Genomic DNA, 20,547 nt, shown 5'->3' with positions numbered 1-20,547 from the left:
TCCCTCATCAGGCCCATAATTGAGTACAATGCCCCTTTTGGGATGTACCTTACCAGACACCTGCAGCAACTGGAAAGACCCCAAAAGTACCTCACCAAGAGGATCAAAGGGCTCAAACAGATGCCATATGCTGCCCGGTTAAAGAAACTCCAGCTCTACTCAGTGGCATACCGCCTGTTCAGAGGCGATCTGTGCCTGACGTATAAAGCCATGTCCAACCCGGAATTAATGAACATGCTGCACCTCCGAAAATTCAAATCCCATCGAGCTACGCACTCGAGAGACTTGAACCTCAGCACTGAAATAAATAGGACATGCTGGAGGGACAGATTCATAACCCAGAGGCTCCCTTCACTCTGGAATAAAATCCCAGTCCAGGTCAGGCAGAGTCCCTCATTGACTCTCTTCAAGAGGAATCTTGATGAGTGGATGGGAGATCGTAGGTTTACCCCGGGTATCACTTCTGTGTCACTGTTAGACAGAGGCACAGTATACTAACCTCGTAAAAGGCATAGCAAAATAAATTTAAAATGGGTGGCGAAAGCCAAACACATTCTGGCTAGGCTTATAAATGCCCTAGGGCAGATAGCCTAGTATGAACCTATGAACACCTAAATAAATCATGGCTATGCATATGCATAACCCCAGGCTAATACACAATCTGACCTCCTATACCTTCCTCAATTACGTTAACATGTCCACTAACATTAAGCACTGTCAAGACTGGAAAAAATGTACCATACTACTCCTATCTTTCTACCTCCTTATGAACTAACCTAAACAGCACAAGTATTCTTCCAATTCAAACATGAAGAATGGTATTGTGCAAATATCCTACCACTGAGGCAGTGACACTGTATCATGTTAAAAGTCTTGACAAAGTTGTAAAAGTCTTATTTAACATTTGTTGACCAGGAAAGTCCAACTTGGAACAAGCCAATTTTCAGCGGAGGCCCAAAAAGAAATGCTTCAGATGCATATCTTTGAAACGTGAGACGAAACCGGAGTACCCGGATGAAACCCACATGAACGCAGGGAGGACATGCAGACTCCATTCCCAGAAGGTACCACAAGCAGAGAATCGAACCAGAGAACCTCTTGCTATGAGGCGACAATGTTAACCGCTGCACCACTGCTCTGCCCGAAATTTATAATTTTGTTTAAAGTGTTATCAAGATAAACATGTAATGTATTCGCTGTATATTTATGTCTATTAATTTTGCTCTCACACTTAAACTAGCAATGCACTCACTGTATACGTGTATATTGTAGTCTGCTTGTAAGTGTTGTAATTTTCTAAAATCGTGGAGCTTTTCTCCTCAGGCCTCCGCCGAAAATGGGTCTTGTGACTCAGTCGGACTATCACGGTTAACAAATGTCAAACAAATAAATAAATGCAGGAACAATTAAGACCGTTTTAAATTTTTTTTGGCAAAGAATGCAGGAAGAGTTCTACAAGGCACATCAAAACTCAAATGTGAACTGTATGCAACATGAGAAAGAACTAGGGAGCATGGGGACAGGCACACCTCCCAGATTAGAAACATGTCAGCAAGGTATATGCCAGAAGAAGACTCTCAGAATCTCAGAGACAGAAACAATAAAATATCTGATAAGGAAAGGGTCCTCAAGAAGCAGTTCCAATTTGCAAACCAGCACAGAAGGCCTTCTGAAATAAGTCTGAGGGATTCCTCCTGATTGCACATTCACTTACTTTCTACTTGCATAAAAACAACATGGAAAGCAAACAAAATGCATCTCTCTACATTACCTCTTCTCACATGAAACACTGTCAATATCCATGCTCTGCGATCGCGACAGGCTCTGCGACTGCGTTTCTAGGCTGTTGGAAGGGGAACTGCTAAGAGAACTCATGCCTTCACTGCTCTGGCTTCGATGCGTTACCCCTACAAGAAAAAACATGAATACTAATTGATGTTTTCATTAAGGTCAATGATTAGTGACTTAACTTTTCAGAGTCTTTTACTCCACTAGAATAAATCAGAAATCGTATATGCATTCTTAGCATACTAGCTGAACTATACAAGGTCCTTCCTTGTTGCTGAGCAGTGCTCCAACAATCTGGAATTCAATATTTTTTTCAACAAAATCCCACATTCTAGGACATACGTGTGCCTGTACGATGAACACTCTGTGACACAATGCTATACCGACCAAATGTTCTCATCTCTAAGTCCACCAGTTTGGTCCCCTGCCACAAGTGACCACCTTCCTATGAACTGAGTAACAAAGCAGATCTGATACTGCATATTGGGCAAAAGATACAAAAATAGTTGTCTGACTTACAAGGAAGCACCAACAGTAGCTGCTTACAGAATAGCCACTTATCTAAAAGGGAGTGGTGAGGAGGCATTCCTGACCGATCACGGGGAGAACCTTTCGATGGTCAACTGATAATCTAAAAACATAACTGCTATACTAAATATCAACGGCCATCTTTAATAGATCCTAAGTTGAACAAAATCTCAAGCAGGCCCACAACAGCAAAATGAACTGGGCTACACAGACAGGGTCCAAAGGCGGAGGTATCTCAATTTACATAAAAAATTAATATACCTCAAGGCTGGTCAACCAGAGCAATGCACATGAGCTTCTCCATTTTCAAATCGCCATATGCAAAATCCAATACCACTTTCTTACAAGCTATAAGTCCCTCTCTATGACCCAGGAAACCCATACCATGTATTTAAACTTACGGGAAACACTCGCCATCCAACCCAATACCATATTCAAGGATGGCTAACTGATAATCATATATGACACCTGACGTACAGGGAGAGATTTCCGGATTTTGTAAACACAAACTCCCTGGACAAGACTGTCAATACACCAGCAAGGGGTGCAAACATACTGGATACGGTCCTCACTAATATGGGAAAGTGCTGCGCACACCTTTTAGTGTAATGTCTTCTCTTGTATGGTCAGACCACAAAATGGTCTTCTATGAAATAAAAATAAAATCTGGAACCCCAGCTAACCCTGGAATATTCAGGAACTACTCTAAGGCTAACTTCCTACTATTAAGAGATAACCTGGCAAATTTTCAAGCCCCCATAAACCCTGAAAACACTGCTGCCCACACAGAACTGTTCAAAGAAACTCCATACAAGCATGTTAACACCTGCACAGAGGCCACTGTACCCACCAAGAGGAAGTACGGAAAATACATTTGTATACACTTACCATAAATGTAGATGTTCGAGTGTCTTCACTGTTGCAGTCATGACTGTAGGGTTCTCCCCTGCCGGCAGGCAGTCCTCAGTCGGCCAGAATCCCAAAGTCTGGGTCCGGCGTCGGCTGTTCAGCCATGCTCCCTGACGTCAGAGCGCCAGGAGTATAAAGCTGACAGATGACGCCATGTTCTCCAGTTTTTCTTGCCCCAGATGTCAGAAGTTCCAAAATGAATAAGGTCCCATACCCTTTGCAAATACACCTCAGAAGAAGGGTGAAAAAAGGAACCACACAAAAGAAAAAATAAGAGGGGGACAGGAGGGAGGGAAACCCAGACTGCAACAATGAAGACACTCGAACATCTACATTTATGGTAAGTGTACACAACTGTACTATGTTCATCGTGTTTCACTGTTGCAGTCATGACTGTAGGGTAGAATCCCAAAGCAGAAAGAAATGGAGGTGGTTATGAAGTAGAGGGGGCGGCTATAAGGCCCTGCAAGACTGCAGAAGCAAAGCCTGCCCTTGACTTAGAGTAGAGAGGTAGATTGTAGTGCTTGGAAAAAGTATGCACTGAACTCCAAGTTGCAGCTTCCAAATTGTCTTTGGTAGGAACTCCCCTGAAGAAGGCAGCTGAAGTGGCAGCAGCTCTGGTAGAGTGAGTCCTTATACTCCCTGGGATTTGCTTTCCATAGTGTGAATAGCAAAATCTGATTCCATGAGCAATCCATTTAGAAATGGTCTGTTTTGAAATGGCTTTACCTTGGGAACTTGAAGCATAAGAAACAAATAATTGCTCTGATTTCCTGATGTCCTTGGTTCTGTCCAGGTAAAAACGTAGTTGTCTGTGCACATCCAAGGAATGTAAGATCCTTTTCCCTTTATTTTGAGGAGTGGGGAAAAAAGTTGGCAAGTGAATAGTTTGATTTAAAGCCACTTTGGAAACCACCTTAGGCATGAAAGTAGGATTAGTCCTTAAAGACACCCTGTCTTGGTGAAAAATAATATAAGGTTCTACAGCCATAAGAGCTTGCAACTCTGAAACTCTCCTGGCAGAGGTCAGAGCTAACAGGATGGCTGTCTTCCAAGATAAAAACTTGATGTCAGGCAGCACGCTCAAAAGGAGGTAAGGTGAGCTTTTCCAAAACATAGTTGAGATCCCAAGCAGGAATGGGAGGAGATCTAGGGGGCCTTAAGTTCTTAGTTCCTCTGAGAAATTGTCTCATGAGCTGGTGGGAAAAGATAGGAGGGTCTGTATTATAATGAGCAGAAATGGCAGAGGCGTGTATCTTAATGGAAGAGAAAGAGAGACCCTTATGTAAGAGGTCTGACAGGTAAACTAAAATCTGAGGAATGTTAGGAATAAGAGGATCAGAATCCTGAGCCTGCATCCAGGAACAAAATCTTTTCCATTTTCCTGCATAAGATTTTCTAGTGCTAGGACGTCTGGCTTCTAAAATGACATCCATAACCTGCTTGGGTAGGAGAGAATGAATCAAAGATCCTGGATTAACCAGGCCGCCAGGCTGAGAGTTTTGACATGGGAGTGTAGAATCTGACCCTGGTGTTGGGACAGAAGGTTTGGAATCTGTGGTAAAAATAAAGGGTGGCTCTAGACAAAGGTTTCTTAGTGTTGGGTACCAAAACTGTCTAGGCCAATTTGGGGCCAGCAAGATTATCATCTTGGGCTTGTCCTGCTTGATCTTTAGTAATACCCGTGGAAGAAGAGGAAGAGGCGGAAAGGCATATCCTGAGAGGTTTCTCCAACTGAATGATAGAGCATCCACTTTCCAAGCTTGATTGTGGAAAGTCCTGGTGCAAAAAATTTGCAGTTGATGATTGAGATGGGATGCAAAGAGGTCTATGTGAGGACATCCCCAGACTGCTGTAATCATCTTGAATATTCCGGAGTTCAACATCCATTTGTGTGGATCCGAAAGGTTTCTGCTCAGACTGTCTGCCAGGAATTTTGCTGCCCTGGTAGAAACTGTGCTTGAAGGTCCAGATTGCAAGCTAGAGCTGTGTTCCAAAGATCCATGGCTAGTCTGCAAAGGGGGTAGGAATGAGATCCCCCTTGCTTGTTTATGTACCACATAACTGTGGTGTTGTCTGTCCGTATCAGTAGCTGTCCTGGTTGTAGAAGATTCCTGAAGGCCAATAGAGCTTTCTGAACGGCTAACATTTCCTTTAAATTGATATGCAGGTGCTTCTGATCCTTTGTCCAAAGGCCCTGCAGACAGTTGCCCCGAAAATGGGCTCCCCATGCATAATCTGAGGCATCCGTGGTTAGAATCTGAGTGGCAGGAGGCAGACAGAAGGGTTTTCCTTTGTTTAGAGTACATGCCTTGGACCACCAAAGGAATTCCTTTTGAAGACAAGGCAGGACGGAGATCAGTATGTCTAGGCTGAGACCATACACTTTTTAGGTACCACTGTATTTTCCTCATATGTAGTCTTGCATATGGTAGAGAAGGATGCAGGAGGCCATGTAACCCAGAGCCTGCAGGAATCTCCTTGCAGATAGCTGAGTTGTAGTTGCCAAGGTTTTGAAAGTTGAAGCCAGCTGTAACTGTTTTTCGTATGTCAGAAATGCCATCTGGGTTGTTGTGTTTAGAGAAGCGCCCAGAAAAATTATCTGTTGTGAGGGTGTCAAATTTGACTTTTTTATGTTTACAGTGAATCCCAGGAACTTGAGAAGATTCTGAACAAACTGTAGATGCTGGAGTAAGACATCCTTGCTGTCTGCCTGAATAAGGCAGTCGTCCAGATAAGGGTAAATTTGAATTCCCTTGAGTCTGCAATAAGCTACTACTGGAGCCAGGCACTTGGTAAAGACCCTGGGCGCAGTAGACAATCCAAAGGGCAGCGCAGAGAATTGGTAGCACCTCGATCCTGAGGTATTTTCTGTGTTCCTGTCTGATGGGGATGTGCAAATATGCTTCTTTTAAATCCAAAGTTACCATCCATGCATTTTTGGTCAGCATTGGTAGTAGCTAATGTAGAGTAAGCATCTTGAACTTTGGTATCTCTAGAAAAGTGTTCAAGACTGACAGATCTAGAATGGGTCTCCATGAATTTTACTTCCTGGGGACTAGAAAGAGCCTTGAGTAAAAACCTTGTCCCATCTCTGAAAGTGGAACTAGTTCTATGGCTTTCATAGCCGAGAGAGCTTCCACCTGGTTTAATGCCTCTGACCATTGATGTTTTGGAAGATCTGGCCATCCGCTTGGCCTTGGTGGAGTATGCAAATGGAATTTGTAACCTCTTGAAACCACATCCAGAACCCACTTGTCTTGGGTTATAAGAGTCCAATTTAGATGAAAAAGAGAAAGTTTTCCTCCGAGAGGGGCTTCCAGGCAAGAAGTTTCTGCAGCCCAACAGAGGGAGTCATTGAGTCTGTTTTCTATGAGCTTGCGACCAGTCTTCTCCTCCCCTAGGGGTGGAAGCAGTCCACTGTCTTGGTCTATAAGAGGCTTGCGTTTGAGGCCTACCTCGGGGGCGTCTATATCTTCCCCTCTGAGGCCTGTATGAATTGGGAAAGGACCAATTTTTTGTAGGCCAATTCCTGCTAAATCTGGGTGGCTGTACTTGTAAGAAATCTTTAACTGCTTGCATGGACTTTGCCTTGTCCTCCATCTTTTTAATCACGTCTTCAGCTTTAGATCCAAATAAAACATTATGCTGAACAGGAGCATCCAATAATTTAGCCTTTACCTGATCTGGCAAATTTTGTTCCTTTAACCATGCATGCCTTCTAATTACTGTGCCAGAGGCAGCAGCCCTACAAGAAGCCTCCATAGGTTCATAGGTTCGTTCGCACTAGGCTATCTGCCCTAAGGAATTTATAAGCCTAGCCAGAGTGTATGTGGCTTACACCACCCCTTAGGATGAGAATACTACGCCCTTTTAGGGTTTAGTTTACTATGCCTCTGTCTAGTAGTGACACAGAGATGACCCCCGGGGTAAACCTACAATCTCCCATCCATTCGTCGAGATTTCCCTTGACTAGAGTCAGAGAGGGGCTCTGCCTAACATGGACTGGGATTCTGTTCCAGAGTGTAGGGAGCCTCTGGTTCATAGGTTCATAGGTTCGTACTAGGCTATCTGCCCTAAGGCATTTATAAGCCTAGCCAGAGTGTATGTGGCTTACACCACCCCTTAGGATGAGAATACTATGCCCTTTTAGGGTTTAGTTTACTATGCCTCTGTCTAGTAGTGACACACAGATGACCCCCAGGGTAAACCTACGATCTCCCATCCATTCGTCGAGATTTCTCTTGAATAGAGTCAGTGAGGGGCTCTGCCTAACATGGACTGGGATTCTGTTCCAGAGTGTAGGGAGCCTCTGGGTTATGAATCTGTCCCTCCAGCACGTCCTATTTATTTCTGTGTTGAGGTTTACGTCACTTGTTCTCGTGGCTCTGATGGATTTGGATTTTCTGAGGTGGAGCATGTCCATTAATTCAGGATTGGACATGGCCTTGTACGTCAGGCACAGATCACCTCTGAGTAGGCGGTATGCGACTGAATAGAGCTGGAGTTTTTCAGTCGGGCGGCATATGGCATATGTTTAAGACCCTTTATCCTCTTGGTGAGGAACTTTTGGGGTCTTTCCAACTGCTGCAGGTGTCGGGTGAGATACATCCCAAATGGGGCATTGTACTCAATCATTGGCCTGATAAGAGAAGAGTACAGGGGCACAATGACCTCTCTTGATCTAGATGTGAAACCCTTCATGATAAGGTGGGCAATATAGAAGGTCTTCCTAACCACTTTGGCAATGTGAGTGTCAAATGAGAGGTTACTGTCAACCTGGGTCCCTAGGTCCCTGATTACCTCTTCCGTACTTAATGGATTACCGCCTATGTGGTAATTTGTCGGTACCTTGTTTTTCCCAAAGGGTATGACTATACATTTTTTGACGTTCAGCTTAAGGCCATGGCTCTGGCACCAGTTATCCGTTTCTATGAGGCCTCTCTGAAGGATGTTTGTGTCCGCTGGAGTATCAATTATGGCACCCAGTTTGCAGTCATCTGCGAACTTTGTCAGCCACAATCCTCCTATGTTTGCCTGTACCTCGGAAAAGTAAATGCCGAACAAGAGGGGTCCCAGGACTGAGCCCTGTGGGACACCGCTTGTGACTGGCTTAGAGTCTGACATAGCTCCAGCAACTCTGACCCTGTGGGTTCTGTCCTTGAGCCAGTTTGCAACCCATCTTGTGACATATGGATTTACATTTAAGCTGGTGAGTTTGTCTATGATGCCCGAGTGGGGTATTGTGTCAAAGGCTTTTGCAAGGTCAAGGTAGGCTGTGTGAACTGCCTTACCCTCATCAATGGCCTTAGTGACTGTTTCAAAAAAGTCGACCAAGTTCAAAAGGCAGGATCTGCCCTTGACAAAGCCAAATTGGGTAGAATCCAATGTCTGTAGGTCCCCAATGTCTTTGTTTATGAGTTCCATAATGATCCTCTCCATAGCTTTGCAGACCAGGCTCGTCAAGCTTATGGGGCGGTAATTTCCAGGGTCCGTAGAAGCACCGCCTTTGTGAAGTGGGACCACTGTTGCCGTATGCCACTCTTTGGGTACGTATCCTGTAGTAAGGCTAAGATTAAACAGCAGCCTTATGTGTGGGTTTAGTTCCTCTTGGAGTTCATGTAGCACACAGCCTGGGACACCATCCGTCCCATTGATGCTGTGTTTTTACCTTTAGGGAGGTGGCTCTCACCTGGGCATCTGAGATGTGAGGGAGGCTACACTCTGCTGGGATAGTTATTTCTCCTTTGGGGGGGGAGGGGGAAGAGAAATTTGCACTGAACCTGTCTGCCAGAATGTTGGCAATGTCAGTGGGTTCGTGTATTTTGTGTCATTTTGGACTAACTCTGAGCATATCTGGGAGTTTCCACCCAGCTTTCTAACATAGCTAAAGAAGGCCTTGTGATTGTCTTTTGCGATTTTTCTCTCAAAGTTGGCCTTGGATGATTTTATGAGTGATCGTAGTTTTTGCTAGTACTGATCAGAGACGCCTTCCCTTTTAGGGATTTTGCTCTGTCATGTAGTAGCTTCCTCCTCCTGTTGTAAAGTTTGTTTATGGCTGGGGTCCACCAGACCGAACGCCTGCCTTTGGGGGAATGGGTCTTGGTTTTATTTGGGATTGCATGATCCATGCATTCTTGAAGGTGCCCATAGAAGGCATTTGCAAAGGATTCAGCAGTGTGGGTTGTGGTTTCCACTGGCCCAGGGGCCTTGAAGGATACCACTTCAGTCTTAAGAAGTGTGAAGTTTGCTTTTGAGAAGTTCTTCACTGTGGTCTTTGTGCAGGGGGGGGGCGGGATGTGGATTTCCAGTGAGATTAATTTATGGTCTGATCTTACCACAGAGGGATATACTTCCGATGTGGAGCATTTTGTCCCCATGTTTGTGATGATCAGGTCTAGTATATTGTCTCCTCTTGTGGGAATGGTGACTAGTTGTTCCATTGCATTTGAGTTTATGAATTCTAGGAACCTTTGGGCTAGGGTGTTGGGGCTTGAGTAATGTTCCCAGTCTATGTTTGGGTAGTTGAAGTCTCCCAAAATGATGGTATTTGGAGAGACATTCATACTCTCCAGTGTCTTCAGGAAGGCTGTGTGGGGTTCCTGAGTTTGAGAGGGTGGTCTGTAGCATGCTACAAACTGTAAGGCAGTTTTGCCTATGGTTAGTTGCACCTGGATAGTCTCCGATGCTTCATGCATTGCCACTAACCTGGAGGTGTGGGTATATCTGATGAAAATGGATACTCCCCCTCCTTTTGTGGTTCGGTCCAAGTTTTGGGGCCGGAAAGCATGATATGAGGTAAAACCTGATAGTGCTGGGGTGCTCTCAGGAGCCTTGAACCAGGTTTCAGTCACCGCACAGACATCGATGTTCTCCATACTGAGGAGGGCTTCGAGGGCGTGCATCTTGAGGTTTAGACTTCTGGCATTGAGCAGCATTACCCTTAGTTTTTTTCCACTTGTGTTTTCTAGGGAGGTAGGTTTGTCATTTGAGCCTTGCCTAAAAAGGCACTATGGGGTGGCAAGAGCCTTGGCCAATATCCGGAAGCCCAGGGGTGACAGGTGCAAGCCATCCCTTGCGAAGCAGCGTGGCTTGTCAAGCATGTCATCCCAAGCAGACAGACATTGGACCCCCTTAGAATGACACCAGTAATTAAGCCAATTGTTAAAACTGATCATTTTGTCTTTGTACTGTGGCATCATTCTTGGTGAGGGTAAGATGCTGCTCAGGGTCAGGGTCATACCGGCCTGGGCTACATAATCAGAGAGCTCCTCTATGTCTCTTTTCATGTAGTCCAGGGGGGGTACGTCTCAGGTCGTTCACACCGGCATGTACAATGACTGAGTCATATTTGTACTTGCTGTGGAGTGACCTGAGTCAAATAAAGTGTATCAAAGCCAAATTTGAGTGACCTGAGTGCTTGTGTTATGTGGCGGATTCTAGCTCCCGACAGGCAGCTTACTGTGACCTTTTCCTTAGAAAAAATTGACAGGAGTCAGCCGACCGGCACTTGCGAACTGCTATCACTGCACGGAAAGAAAGACTGGAGAACATGGTGTCGGCTGTCAGCTTTATACTCCTGGCACTCTGACGTCAGGGAGCATAGCTGAACAGCCAACGCCGGACCCAGACTTTGGGATTCTGGCCGACCGAGGACTGCCTGCCGGCAGGGGAGAACCCTACAGTCATGACTGCAACAGTGAAACACGATGAACATCTAATGTGAAATAACACGCCACCCTGGTGGAATCACATCATCAGTAGGCTGTATAACAGAAGGAAGAAAGTCTTGACAAAAATAGGAGTTGCAGCACCCAGCAGGATAAAAGCACTCCCAAACTAAACAAATATCTTAGAGGACAAATAAAGTGTATCAAAGCCAAATTTGAGGTAAATTTGCCATCCCAGGCCAGGGGAAACCACAAGAAATTATTTAGCTATGTCCACAAGCTCAAAGGCAATACACTATTGTGTGCACAGCTCACTGTAAATGGAGCCATCTGTACTGAGCCAGAAGATATAGCAAACCTACTGGTCTACAAAATTCAGCTCCAACTTTACTCATCTGTCCCCTCACCCATCCTTCAGGAAATACCATCAAATATAACTCCCCCTACTATCACGAGAGAACAGGTCCCTAATGCTCTCCTAAAGGCCAAGAACACGCTGCAGCAACAGGCCCAGACAATAACCCATGACACTTTCTAAATAGACTGTGGTGGTGGTGCTGTGGTAGCGTTGTCGCCTCACAGTAAGACGTTGCCCTGTTCACTTCTCAGCTAGAGTGTCTTCTGTGTGGAGACATGTGTGAATGGGCGTACTTTCGTTGAAGGCTGTGCTTCAGGGCTTGCAACTCGGCACATAAAAATCTACTGCCAATCATTAGCGGACCGGAGTTCCGCTCTGGCGACCCCTAACAGGGAAAAGCCGAAAGACACAACAACTTTCTAAATAGCATTAAACATGACCGATCTAGCCCTCTGAAATTGCTACTTAACTGTAGTCTCCAAACAGGCATCATGCCTCATGAATGGAGAATAGCAAGTCAACCTTCTGCGCAAAGGTGGGCCATCTACAAACCCTGGAAACTACACACCCATAAGCCTCACTAACCTCATATACAAAGACATGGAAAGAATCATAATGGAAATGATCAATAATGACACAAGAAACCTCAAGACACTGGACCCAATCCAGTTTTGTTTCATCAAGGGCAGATCAAGCCTTCTTAACCTGGTGGACTTCTTTGAGAGGGTCACCAAAGCAATGGATGAGGGCAAAGTGGTTCACACTGCCTACTTTGAGGTGGCCAAGGCATAAGACACAATAACCCCACTTGGACATTGTTGACAAACTTAAGGGGTTACTACAAATCCTTATGTCACCCGGTGGATAGCCATCTGGCTCACAGACAGGACTCAAAGTTAGAATTGGGAAGTCCACCACTACAAAGAGGGCAGTCACAATTGGAGTCACTCAGGAATCAGTCTTGGGACTGCTCCTTTTTTAGCATTTACTTCTCTGAAGTCAAGGCCAATGTCAATGGCCTCTGACTGACTAAATTTGCAGGTGACTGCAAATAAGAGCCATCATCAAATTGCCCACCAACATAAATGTTCTCCAAGAAGGGCTGATACAGGCAAACTACTGGTGCCAAAGCCATGGACTAAAACTCAATGTCAAGAAATGCAATACAGTATCCTTCAGGAAGTCATCCACCCCTGGTAACTATCATACCAACAACACAACCCTAAGAGATGACCCGGTAGTCAAAGTCTTCGGGACACACACAGACAGTAATCTAGCACTGGACCATCACGTGTCTACAGTTCTGAGGAAATCATTCTACATTGTGAAACTTACAAAGGTATGGCATCTACGTCCAAGGGAGTCATTGTTCCACTGTATCTGGCATTCACCAGCCCTATCATTTAGTACAATGCCCCATCTGGTACGTACTTAACCAGGCATATCCAACAACTGGAAAGTCCACAGGGCATAAGTAACATGTCCTATTCAAACTGCTTCAAGGCCCTATCCCTGTATTCTGTCTCCTACAGGCTGAGGAGGGATCTATGTCTAGCACAAAAGGAATCGTCAGACCCCACTTTAATGGACCTCCTGCATATCGGCAAAACAAGGAGCAGCAGAGTTGCCCATTCTAAAGACTCAAACCTTGCCTGTGATATAAATATGACTTGCTGGAGAGACAGGTACATATCCCAGCTGTTTAAAACTTTCATTTAAAGGCTCACTGCTGCTTTTCAGCTGTGAGAAACATTTCTGCAGTTTGTTCTAAGTAGTGGGGATATTTGTAGCATTTCCATATTCAGGCTTGCATTTGGGCCTAGTGTTTGTGGAGGCTGTGTGTCTGAGCACATATTCAGGGACATCTTGGTTTAGCCAAAGCCATCAGGCATTTCAGTGAGAGAGAATTGTTTGAGGTCATTGGCTGACTGAAGTCACCTGGACTACAGCTTAGACTAAGCACCTCATTGGTTCTTTTGAGATTTCTTTCTTAGAAACTGTCTCAGGTTTCAACTTTCTGTTACCTAAGAAGTTCATTTGTGAGTGTTCTGCCATTTTACACTGAGCTTGATCGAAGGAAGGACACTGTGGAAACTCGGAGCTATAATATATAATATTAAGTATCCTGTTTTTTGTTTATTTTGTTCTTCATTTCTTTGTTATTTATAGCACTTTGTGTACTGTGTATTTTTCTAGCTAGTTTCACTGTGTGTGAGGTATTAACTGGAAATTTTCCACTTTTATTAAGCATCTGTTGGGTTGTTTGTTTCTAATAACTTGTTGCAGTTAAACTCTTTTTTTCTGGAGGCTCCTTTAGCTGTTTAAAACTTTCATTTAAAGGCTCACTGCTGCTTTTCAGCTGTGAGAAACATTTCTGCAGTTTGTTTCCCACCCTCCCTGTTGGTATAGTGTTTTTATAGTTGGTGGCTTTGCAGTTGCCCGCCCCTAGTGTAAATTTGATCTGGGACCCTCCTCCCAGTCTAGTGTCATTACCTCATTCTACCCAGTACAGGGAGAACATTTGATAAGACCAATCAGCTTAGTTTCTGCTACTCCTTTCTCTCTTTCCACTTAAAAAAAAATTATCTGCTTTTACTGTATTTGAGTTTCTTCCTACTTGATTTTGCTTTTGCGTCATCTTAAAAGTACTCAATTGTATTTATTACTGCTTGGTGTAACTCATTCTAAGCCTTTTAGTTTAAGCACTTGGGCTTCAGAACAGTTTGTTTTACATTAAGAAGGTTTGTGGTCTGCAATGTAGTGGCAGAACAGGTAGCTTATATCCTTCTAAGTTGGGAAGTGCTGATTGAGGGCTCAGTGTCTGTTATTCTAAGAGTGTATTAATTCTGGTTTAAGCACTTGGGCTTCAGACCAGTTATTTTACATTAAGAGGGTTCGTGGTCTGCACTCTTGTGGGAGGAGAAGCTGGACTCTGCCTTTCCGAGCTGGGAATTTCTGGTTAAAAGCTTATAGTGCCTGCATATTTGAACTGCTTCTTAGTGAAATTGGTACACCTTGTTTGCTGTAGCATAGATTAGATCCAGGCCTGCTGAATCTAGCTTTGTTTGTATAACTTGAGCACTAATCCAGGCATTCTTTACAGTATTCAATTGTATTTATTACTGCTTGGTAGTAACTTGATTAAAGTGTAGCTATCATTCTAAGTCTTTTGGATTAAGCACTTGGACTTCAGACCAGTTGTTTTACATTCAGAAGGTTTGTGGCCTGCACTGTGGTGGCAGGACAGGTAGCTTACATCCTTCTAAGTTGGGAACTGCTGACTGAGGGCTCAGTGTCTGTTATTCTAAAAGTGTATTAGTTCTGGTTTAAGCACTTGGGCTTCAGGACAGTTATTTTACATTAAGAAGGTTCGTGGTCTGCACTCTTGTGGGAGGAGAGGCCGGACTCTGCCCTTCTGAGCTGGGAATTTCTGGTTAAAGGCTTACAGTGCCTGCATATTTGAACTGTTTCTTATTGAAATTGGTACACCTTGTTTGCTGTAGCATAGACTAGATCCAGGCCTGCTGAATCTAGCTTTGTTTGTATGCTTGTTGTTTGTTTGCTTATTTCCCTGAAACGCGAATTTCACCTAAAATGCGGCTTTTCAGCGCTTCTGTGGATCCCTAGTGATATCTGAATTGCTTACTGTACTTATTTCCTTGTTTCAATTGAAAGAAAGATACTGTTTGTCGTTTTTGCATTTAAGTTACCTGTAACACATTGCATTTAAGTTACCTGGCACTTGCTCACTAGGTCAGCACTAAAAAATTAAAAGCTTTACACCCTCACAAACTCCCCTTGAGTACCTTGTTCCCCATTGGCCCTTTTTTCAATTATAAAGGAATTCCCAATACTATTTTAGCATGTCCAAAGGTCAGTTGTCAATCTCCTCTCCGGTCCAGCTGGTGAATCTGGGAATCTTGAGGCAATGTTACAACAGCCTCATGTACACAGACAACCCTCTCCTCCTCCTCCCAACAAATTCCAACACATGTGAGAGATGCAACCATATAGCCAAACTGGAGGCTAAGCTCTCTCAAATCAGTACTGGTGTAACCAGTCAGGAGGAGAAGGAAACCACACTCACTACAATTCCAGAGTCACATAGACCTACCACGACAGCAAACCAAACACAAACACACAAAAACATACTCGGAGGCTCTAAATAAAAATCTGCCTAAGCAGCAGAGACCTCCAAAGCAGACACCCAAGCAACCGCTACCCCAAAACAAAACACGTGCAACACATAGCTCACAAAGCCAGTGTGCCGAACAGTCACAGCCCTTAAGGCTAAACAACACACCTGATACACTTGTAATAGGCGACTCTATAGTCAGGCACACTGACGTCCCGCTCACCAGGCTAAACAAGGAGAAGGTCACGATGAGCTGCCTGTCGGGTGCTACGATCCGCCACATAACACAAGCACTCAGGTCAATCCAAGGCAAGTACAAATATGACTCAGTCATTGTCCATGCTGGTGTGAATGACCTGAGACATACCTCCCTGGACTACATGAAAAGAGACATAGAGGAGCTCTCTGAGCATGTAGCCCAGGCCGGTATGACCCTGACCTTGAGTAGCATCTTACCCTCACCAAGAATGATGCCACAATATGAAGACAAGATGATCAATTTCAACAATTGGCTTAAGTACTGGTGTCATTCAAAGGGGATCCAATGCCTGTCAGCCTGGGATGACATGCTCGACAAGCCACGATGCTACGCTAGGGACGGCTTGCACCTGTCACCCCTGAGCTTTCGGATATTGGCAAAGGCTCTTGCTACCCCCCATAGTGCCTTTTTAAGGCAAGGTTCAAAAGACAAACCCACCTCCATAGGTATCACAAGGGATAAGAAACTAAGAGTAATGCTACTCAACGCCAGAAGTCTAAACCTCAAGATGCACGCCCTCAAAACTCTCCTTAGCATGGAGAACATCGATAGCTGTGCAGTAACAAACCTGGTTCAAGGCTCCCGAGAGCACCCCAGCATACCATGCTTTTCGGCCCCAAACTTGGACCGAACCACAAAAGGAGGGGGAGTATCAATATTCGTCAAAGATACCCACACCTCCAGGTTGGTGGCACAGCACGAAGCATCAGAGACTATCCATGTGCAACTAACAGTGGGTAAAACTGCCTTCCAGTTTATAGCCTGCTACAGACCACCCTCCCAAACCCAGGAACCCCACTCGGCATTCCTGAGAACACTGGAAAATATGAAGGTCTCTCCAAACACCATTATATTGGGCGACTTCAACTACCCAAACATAGACTGGGAGCATTACTCTAGCTCCAACACCCTAGCCCAAAGGTTCCTAGAATTTATAAACTCAAATGCTATGGAACAACTTGTTACCACTCCCATCATAAGGGAAAACATACTGGATCTGATCATCACCAACATGGGGACTCTATGCTCCAGACCAGAAGTGTATCCCTCACTGGTAAGATCAGACCATAAACTAATCTCACTGGATAGTCACATCCTGACCCCACCTCCTGCCCAGAAAACCACAGTGAAAAACTTCTCTAAAGCAAATTTCACACTCCTCAAATCCGAGGTGGAATCCTTCAAAGCTCCTGGGCCTGTGGAAAATACTGCCCAGACCGCAGAATCCTTTATAAACGGATTCTATGAACACCTTCAGGAATGCATGGATCATGCAATCCCAAGTAAAACCAAGACCCAATCCTCCAAGCAGACGTCCGGTCTGGTGGACCCCAGCCATAAACAAACTATACAATAGGAGGAGGAAGCTACTACATGATAGAGCAAAATCCCAAAAAGGGAAGGCATCTCTAATCATTATTAGCAAAAAACTATGGGCACTCATAAAATCGTCTAAGGTCAGCTTCGAGAGAAAAATTGCACAAGACACTAAGGATAATCACAAGGCTTTCTTTAGTTATGTTAGGTACCTGGGTGGGAATTCCCAGATATGCTCAGAATTAGTCCAAAATGACAAAAAATACACCGAACCCACAGACATTGCCAACATCCTAGCTGACAGGTTCAGCACAACCCCCCCCCCACCAAAAGGGCAAATATCTATCCCAGCAGAGTGCTGCCCCCCTGACATCTCAGATGCTCAGGTAAGAGCCGCCCTCTCCAAAGCAAAAAACACAGCATCAATGGGACCAGACTGTGTCCCGGGCTGCGTCCTACATGAACTCCAAGAAGAGCTAAACCCAAACATAAAACTACTGTTCAATCTCAGTCTTACTACAGGATATGAACCCAAAGAGTGGCATACATCAACAGTGGTCCCTCTCCACAAAGGTGGTGCCTCAATGGATCCTGGAAACTATCGCCCCATATGCCTGACTAGCTTGGTCAGCAAAACTATGGAAAGGATCATCATGGACCTCGTAAATAAAGATATTGGGGACCTACAGACACTGGATCCTACCCAGTTCGGCTTTGTTAAGGGCAGATCCTGCCTCTTAAACCTGGTTGATTTCTCTGAAACAGTCACCAAGGCCACTGACGAGGGGAAGGTGGTCCACACAGCCTACCTGGACCTCGCAAAAGCCTTCGATACAATACCCCACTCAGGCAATAGAGATAAGCTCACCAGCTTAAATATAAACCCCTATGTCACTAGATGGGTTGCAAACTGGCACAAGGACATAACCCACATGGTTAGAATTGCTGGAGCCATGTTAGACTCCAAACCAGTTACAAGTGGTGTCCCACAAGGCTCAGTCCTGGGACCTCTCTTGTTCGGTACATATTTCTCGGAGGTACAGGCCAACACGGAAGGACTGTGGCTGACCAAGTTCGCAGATGACTGCAAACTGGGCGCCATAATCGACTCTCCGGCTGACACAAGCATCCTCCAAAAGGGCCTCATAGAAACAGACAACTGGTGCCAGAGCCATGACCTCAAGCTAAACGCCAAAAAGTGTATAGTCATCCCCTTTGGCAAAAACAAAGTGCCCACAAATTACCACATAGGTGGTAATCCATTAAGTACAGAAGAAGTAATTAGGGACCTGGGGACCCAAGTTGATAGCAATCTCTCATTTGACAACCACGTGGCCAAAGTGGTTAGAAGAACATTTTATATAGCCCACCTAATCATGAAGGGATTCACTTCTAGATCATGGGAGGTCATCGTGCCTCTTTACTCATCCCTCATCAGGCCCATAATTGAGTACAATGTCCCTTTTGGGATGTACCTTACCAGACAGCTGCAGCAACTGGAAAGACCCCAAAAGTACCTCACCAAGAGGATCAAAGGGCTCAAACAGATGCCATATGCTGCCGGTTAAAGAAACTCCAGCTCTACTCAGTGGCATACCGCCTGCTCAGAGGCTATCTGTGCCTGACGTATAAAGCCATGTCCAACCCAGAATTAATGGACATGCTGCACCTCAGAAAATCCAAATCCCATCGAGCTACGCACTCGAGAGACTTGAACCTCAGCACTGAAATAAATAGGACATGCAGGAGGGACAGATTCATAACCCAGAGGCTCCCTTCACTCTGGAATAAAATCCCAGTCCAGGTTAGGCAGAGTCCCTCATTGACTCTCTTCAAGAGGAATCTTGATGAGTGGATGGGAGATCGCAGGTTTACCCTGGGTATCACTTCTGTGTCACTGTTAGACAGAGGCACAGTATACTAACCTCGAAAAAGGGCATAGCAAAATTCATTTAAAATGGGTAGCGAAAGCCCAACACACTCTGGCAAAGCTTATAAATGCCCTAGGGCAAATAGCCTAGTATGAACCTATAAGAAACTACCCCTTCTCTGGGACAGTTTCCTCATCCATGTGAAACAGAGTTCCTCCCTAACACAATTGAAGTGTAACTTGAACAACTGGATGGGGAACAGGAAACTCATCTCTGGTTTGTCACATAGGTCTCTTAAAAGACACAAGCTGCCTGTAAATGGTTCATTTCCCAGGCCCCTGCTTGTAAATGTTTCACCTCCAAAGCCTCTGCTTACACTTATCAAGGGTACCAGAACTTGTCAGAGATTTAGGATGTGTAACTAGGCTTAAAAAGGCCCTTGTGGTCATTAGCCTAGTACACACCTATGATCCTATGAACAGACGTGACACCAAAGTACATATAGTTCAGTCCTAGAGAAATGACGTTTTAAACATAGTTGCACTTCAGACAGCAATGTTTGGTTCATAGGTAGGTACTAGGCTATTGGTCCTAGGGCCTATATGAGCCTAGCCAAAAAGGTACCCTGGTTTTCGCCTCACAAGAAAATAATTTTCCTGTGCTCCTGTCGAGCAGAGCCACAGAGGTGATCCCTGGGGTGAATTTCCTATTTACCATCCAATCATCAAGATTTTTCTTGAAGAGTGGTAATGAGCAGCTTTGTTTGATATACATAGGTAATTTGTTGCAGAGTATGGGAAGTCTCTGGGACAGGAATCTATCCCTCCAGCATGTTCTGTTTACTGTGGTGACAAGGTTTAGGTCCCTAGAGCGTGCAGCCCGGAGGGATTAGGATTTCTTTAAGAGGAGCATGTCCAACAGTTCTGGGTTTGACATAACTTTGTAAGTTAGGCAGAGATTGCCTCTGAGTAGGCGATATGCGATGGAGTAAAGCTGGAGTTTTTTTAGACGGTCTGTGTATGGCATCTGTTTGAGGCCAGTAATCCTCTTTGTGAGGTATTTCTGTGGCCTTTCCAGTTGTTGTAGATGTCTTGTGAGGTACATAACAAAAGGGGTGTTGTACTCTATAATGGTTTTAATGAGTGATGAGTCGAGGGGAGCAATGACCTCTTTTTTCCTGGATGAGAAACCTTTTGTGATGAGGTGTGCCACATACAAGGATTTCCTGACTACTGTGGCGATGTGATCATCAAAAGAGAGACTACTGTCCACCTGTGTCCCAAGGTCTCTTATCACACTTTCATTGTTAAGTACACTACCACCTATGTGGTAGCTCATGAGTTTTTACCAAAGGGGATGACAATGCACTTTTTGGCATTGAGCTTGAGGTCATGGCTTTGACACCAGGCATCTGTCTCCATGAGGCCCTTTTGTAGGATGTCCACATCGTTAGGAGTTTCGATTATGGCTCCTAGTTTGCAGTCATCTGCGAACTTCATTAGCCAAAGACCTTCTGTGTTAACCTGTACTTCAGAAAAGTAGATACCAAACAGGAGAGAACCCGGGACTGAACCCTGTGGTACTCCACTTGTCACTGGTCTGAAGTCAGACTTGGAGTCTGCTACTTTCACAGTGTGGGCTCCGTCAGTGAGCCAGTTGGCAACCCATCTTGTGACATAGGGATTTATACCAAGTCTAGTGAGTTTATCTAT

General features: G+C 44.8%; 1 protein-coding gene across 2 annotated transcripts in view; it reads right to left on the bottom strand.

Moving 5' to 3' along the window:
* The window catches only part of UBE4B (ubiquitination factor E4B), a 2,592,778-nt gene that overhangs the window by 2,064,527 nt on the left and 507,704 nt on the right, over window positions 1-20,547 (bottom strand). For both annotated transcript variants that reach the window (XM_044063145.1, XM_044063144.1), the window contains exon 3: window positions 1,772-1,907. In XM_044063145.1, coding sequence (XP_043919080.1) covers window positions 1,772-1,907 — 136 coding nt within the window. The remainder of the gene's footprint in view (window positions 1-1,771; window positions 1,908-20,547) is intronic.

The sequence above is a fragment of the Protopterus annectens genome, chromosome 2.part1 (assembly GCF_019279795.1).
Source record: "Protopterus annectens isolate FY-2018-M chromosome 2.part1, PAN1.0, whole genome shotgun sequence".
Classification (NCBI taxonomy): domain Eukaryota; kingdom Metazoa; phylum Chordata; order Ceratodontiformes; family Protopteridae; genus Protopterus; species Protopterus annectens.
Note: the sequence above shows the minus strand (reverse complement) of the source record. Positions and strands in the feature narration are given on the sequence as shown.